This window comes from Hyaena hyaena, unplaced genomic scaffold (genome assembly GCF_003009895.1).
Source record: "Hyaena hyaena isolate Hyena2069 unplaced genomic scaffold, ASM300989v1 scaffold_612, whole genome shotgun sequence".
NCBI classification, from domain to species: Eukaryota; Metazoa; Chordata; class Mammalia; order Carnivora; family Hyaenidae; genus Hyaena; species Hyaena hyaena.
The window spans coordinates 976,058-981,571 of record NW_024081246.1 but is presented as its reverse complement, the minus strand read 5'-3'; the positions used below and the strand labels follow the sequence as shown (position 1 = coordinate 981,571).

Below are 5,514 nucleotides of genomic sequence, written 5' to 3'. Positions count from 1 at the left end.
GGGCTTGGGGCGGGGCGCGGGGCGGGGCGGGGCGCGGGCTCAGGGTGCTGGGGGCGGGGCGGGGCGGGGCGCGGGCTCAGGGTGCTGGGGGCGGGGCGTGGGCTTGGGGTGCTGGGGGCGGGGCGCGGGGCGGGGCGCGGGCTCGGGGTGCTGGGGGCGGGGCGCGGGGCGGGGCGCGGGGCGGGGCGCGGGCGCGGGGCGGCAGACGGACTGAGCGGCGGCAGTGCCAGGGTCTTTGCTCGCAGACCCTGCTCCGGGCTGCCCTCCAGGCCCCACGGGCGACGTCTGGTGGATTCCCCAGGAGCGGAAGAGTTGGAGCAGATGGACCACGAATTTAACATAAACCTGAATAATACTGTAGACGAAATAAGGGCAGACGCCACCGATATGGAACAACAAGAGAGTGTAGAAAAGAACCGGAAATCCGGATGTGGAACCGCAGTCGTGGATACAAGCGCACGGCGAGGAGGACGGGAGACGCAGAGCAGATGGGGAGCACATGAGGTCCAAGCTCGTGGGGCACAGAATAGAGGGGTCTCCCAGAAGGAAGCAGCGGTGAGAGAGAAGGTGTGTAAGAGAAAAGCTGAGAAATATGGATGTGTAGGAATGCCAAGGTCCAGAAAGTAAGAATCTCAAAAAATAAGAGTGGAAAGGAAGAACCATGTAGAGAAATAATGAAGATGAATTTCACAGAATTAGAGGGCGAGGACTTCAAATTGAAAGATGTCTTGAACAGACATCAAGAGGCCACAGAAAAACTCACAGGTAGGCACATCGGGGGGACTTTTAAGGATGCTCTCGGAGCAAGAGCCCCGCTGGCATGAGGGTTTTCAACAGCAGCACCGAAGGCAGGAGACAACGACGGTTATTTTCTCAAAATCTGAAAGGAAAGAATTTGAAGCGAGCCAAGCCCTCAGTTGAACGGGAGGCCTGAGAAAAGTAACGCCACCTCGACAAGGCCTCGGAAGGTTGGCCACAGGGACCCACAGCAAGAACGTGTCTACAGGGCGGGGTTAGGTAAAAAGGGGAAAGTGCCTCCAGAGACGCTGGAAGGGATTCGCGAAGCAGGGCGGCCGTGCTCGTGGGCACCGTCTGTGTTGTCATTAAATAAAGTTCCATCAGAGGGAACACATTCCTGATAACCCAGAGTTCAGCACGGGGCCGGGGGGTGTTGAGGGGGAGGCCAAGGAGGAGGAAAGCAGGCTTGTGTTCTTGTCTGGGCGGGAGGGGGGGTAGGAAATCCGTTCAGAACGGAGACGACCTGGCAGGGACGGGAAGGGGAACGGGAGTTGACGGTCGGGGGGGGGGGGGGGGGGGGGGGGGGGGGGGGGGGGGGGGGGGGGGGGGGGGGGGGGGGGGGGGGGGGGGGGGGCGGGAGCTCTCCGTGGTGCTGGAGCTTCAGGACCCCCGGGACCCTGAGGACGCTGCACTCAGACTTTCCAGAAATGCCAGGCGCTGCAGACCAGCCCTGGAGCAAGGGGAGCCTCACAAGACAAGACCGGTGCCCACGTGTTTGTCAGCACAGACGTCCTCAGAAAGCTGTGTTCTGTTCACGCGGCGACAGGACCAAGCAAGCTTGCTATTTGTGCTTGCCAAGCACGGCTTCCATTCCCAAGCTCTGCACCTTCCCTAAACCCAACAGGAAAGAACTAGGGGGGCTGGGAGGGGGGGGAGTAATAAGCTTATTAATCTAATGCCCTCTTTCCCCTCCACATATCGTGTTTCCTTGCTTCACTTCTGCCACGTTTCTTGTGACACATGGGATTAATTCCACGATTGCTGCTGGCTCCTTCCAGAAGCGCACACAAGTGTGTCTGCCCCACATGATTATCTCTCTTTCTGTCAGAATGAAACACTGGTATGTAGAACCGCATTCTGGAATCATCTGGTTTTTAGGTGACATCTAACTCCCCTGCGCGTGCAGGGTCACCTGTGACTCACCACCCTCACTAGGTTAATGGTGTTCCCAGCAGGTCCTGCTCACAACAGACCCTCAGTCTTCATCACTGGTGTCACAACTGCTGATCATGAATCAGTGTTTACACCATAATGTACCCCCAACAGAGATCAGTGACAGAAAGTGAAACAAGAGTAAGTGTTTTGGCTGTTCCAACCCAGGGCCACCTGGAGATCATCACTGTCCCTAAAGATGGTACTTCCAATACTTGGGACCATTCCACATCCCTTATTTTTCAGTTTTGAAGGCTGTGTCTTCCCTGTGCTTTCTCTACTCATTCCCATGCAAGATATGAACTCACTCCCATGCAAGATATGAACTCACTCCCATGCAAGATATGAACTCACTCCCATGCAAGATATGAACTCACTCCCATGCAAGATATGAACTCATTCTCATGCAAGATATGAACTCACTCCCATCCAAGATATGAACTCACTCCCATGCAAGATATGAACTCACTCCCATGCAAGATGTCAACTCACTCCCGTGCAAGATGTCAACTCACTCCCGTGCAAGATGTCAACTCACTCCCGTGCAAGATATGAACTCACTCCCGTGCAAGATATGAACTCACTCCCGTGCAAGATATGAACTCACTCCCGGCAAGATGTCAACTCACTCCCATGCAAGATGTCAACTCACTCCCATGCAAGATATGAACTCACTCCCATGAAAGATATTGGACTTCTTCATTCTCAGCAGCATCCCCAGCACTGAGGCTTTGACTTTTCCCTCTACAACCTGCTAGCCTTGCTGCTCCCACTTCTCTCTCCTTGTGGTACACTCTCCCTCTGATCCACACCAGGCCCTTGGTCTAAGTCCACCGAACTGTCCCTGGATTTACCCCCATAACCAGCCACAGCCACTCTGCCTCTCCTTGGCCCCATAGCCACCTTACCTCTGTCCACCCCTCTCTGTCCACCCACCACTGCCCATCACCATGGCTACCCTGCCTCTCCCTAGCCCCAATGCCACCTCACCTCTGTCCCCACTCTGTCCATCCCACTTCTGTCCACTCCAATGGCCGCCTCACCTCTGTCCCAACTCTGTCAACCCACCACTGTCCACCCCACCTCTGTGCATCCCCATGGCCTCATTTGCCCCATTCACCACACCTAGCACATGGTAGATGTTCAATAAACTTAGTTCCATAAAAAATGAAAGGGGCGCCTGGGTGGCTTAGTCGGTTAAGCGTCCGACTTTCGCTTAGGTCATGATCTCGCGGTTCGTGGGTTCGAGCCCCGCGTCGGGCTCTGTGCTGACTGCCAGCTCAGAGCCTGGAGCCTGTTTCAGATTCTGTGTCTCCCTCTCTCTCTGACCCTCCCCTGCTCACGCTGTCTCTCTCTCCTAGAAATAAATAAAACACTGAAAAATTTAAAAAAAAATGAAAGAAACTGGTTAAAAATAAGTATGTAAAAGGACAGGAAATAGCATCTACCCCAAAGAATTAAAATCAGGGTTAATGAGGGAACATTGTAGCCCTTGCTGGTCCCAGCAGGACATCCCCACGCTGTGACCGGGTCTTGCCCAGGTGACAGAGCCTTACTTTCGAACGCCTCCAAGAGGGAAGACTTTTTCTCCAATCATGGCCAGCACGCTATTCCATTCCATCAGACTGAATTTGGGTATGATAATTTTTACAGGTGGGATAAACAGTCTTCCATTTGTGAAAACACTGTAAGAATTAAAAAAAAAAAAGCATTCATTAGTGCCTTACACTTGAGGGGGAAACATTGGAAATACCAAGAAAGGTCTAGAATGACAGGGCCATAAGCAGCACGCAAGGCGCCAGGCTTGTCCAGCACTTCACACACACACACACCGGCTGTCCCAGAAGAGGGAGCGTCCCCAAGCATCCTGATGCTGTAAGGCTGGGGACCCAGCAACACTGCCGGGAAACATGTCTTCATGGAAGAAAATATGCGCAGCTGAACAGGACAAAACTCTGCTTTTTAAATAATATGCCTCTACTGTGACGGGTAAAATTGTGCCCATTTGGCAAACAAAGGGGGATTTTGCCTTTAAAAATGTGGCTACTTTCTCTTTCCGTGATGCCAAGATAGTGTCCCAGAGGAAATAGTGTGCCATCCTCCAAAAAAAAAAATAGAAACAATGGATTTCACCCGTGCGGTCCTGCGGCAGCTTTGCTGTGATCCCAGATGGTTTATTTTATTTTTCCTACGTGTCCGGACGAGGGCGGGGGGGGGGGGGGGGGGGGGGGGGGGGGGGTCGGGAGGGGAGGAGGTTACTCGGTGCAAAGTTCTCCCGTTAATGAGGCTGCGGTGCCAGGTCCAAGCCACTTGGCAACAGTTTCACACTCTTGGAATTCATATTAAAATCATAAACTGTGAGCCTTGTTTCTTTAAGGCTAAAAGTACTGAATAGTATTTAACATGAAGGTGCTCAATTTTATAATTCTAATTTTCAATTTTTTACGTAATTATTTATGGTTACTGTTGCTTCAGTGTTATTGTTTTTCTGTAATGCAAATATTTTAAAACTGGAAGAATACATCTCTTTTTCAGAGCAAATATAAACTTTAATCTGTACCAAAAAAAATACAGAGAATGCACTTTCTCCCTTCAGCATCGGTGACTCCAGAACCCATCACAACTATTTTGTTTGTGTTTGCAGTTACAAGGTCTCCAAGCAAACATGATCAGGTCTTTGTAGAAAAGACACTACGTTTGAATAGATATTTGGGTCCATCTAGTGGAATTTCTAGCTCAACAGTATAAAGGACGAGTCACAAGCTGCCGGGTGAATGATCTGTAATAGACAAAAACGTCTGTCAAAATAAGTGAGCATCATTGATGTCTTGGCTCACGCCAGAAAACAAAAACAAAAAATGTAGCTTCAGGGACACGCTTCTTTGCCAGGAAGGACCTTGAGATTTCTATGCATTCTTCAGAAAAAGCTGCCTTTCACACAATTCGGCAATGCTGTGCCTCCCACCATTTCAAAGCCGCTCTCAGATTTGGAAAGGGCACAGGGAAAGACCTCGCTGCTGAAGGGTGTGCCTTGCAGACACGTGAGGTGTTTTACAGATGTGACCGTCGAGGTTCTGAGCACATGGGAAAGGGGCCAAGTGTGGCTAATAAACAGGGCGTGTTTCCTGCATCCTTCTGCTTCCCGGTCTGGCCTCTGAGGAGTCTAACATGGGGGGTGGTGCCCGAGGGGCCTAGCCCTTCCCTGGTGGGCACGAGTGTGAAGGGCACCTGGGCAGGAACGCGGCGGACATCCCGCTAGTGACCCTCAGACACAGAGAGCCCACGACACCCCTGCAGAAACTCACGGACATTCTGTCCACTGGGAGCGGTCTCGCTCACGTCAGAGATTTTAACCTGTAAAACATTAAATCCTCCGATTTGGAGAAAACTGCCATTTGGAGAGCTCCTGTTCCGTGACCGGCCCTGGGCGGGTCTCCGGGAAGAGCCACCTGGGGCCCCTCACCTCTCCTGGAAGAGTTACCAGGGAGCCCGGAAGGGAGGAGTAAGAAGGGAAGGGAGGGGGCAGAGGAGGAGGAGGGGGAGGAGGGAGAGGGGGAGGGGGGA

At 52.5% G+C, this 5,514-nt stretch overlaps 1 protein-coding gene across 5 annotated transcripts in view; it reads right to left on the bottom strand.

The window, feature by feature from the left end:
* The window catches only part of DCDC2C (doublecortin domain containing 2C), a 79,889-nt gene that overhangs the window by 56,550 nt on the left and 17,825 nt on the right, over positions 1-5,514 (bottom strand). For all 5 annotated transcript variants that reach the window (XM_039257367.1, XM_039257368.1, XM_039257370.1 and 2 more), the window contains exon 4: positions 3,507-3,635. In XM_039257367.1, coding sequence (XP_039113298.1) covers positions 3,507-3,635 — 129 coding nt within the window. The remainder of the gene's footprint in view (positions 1-3,506; positions 3,636-5,514) is intronic.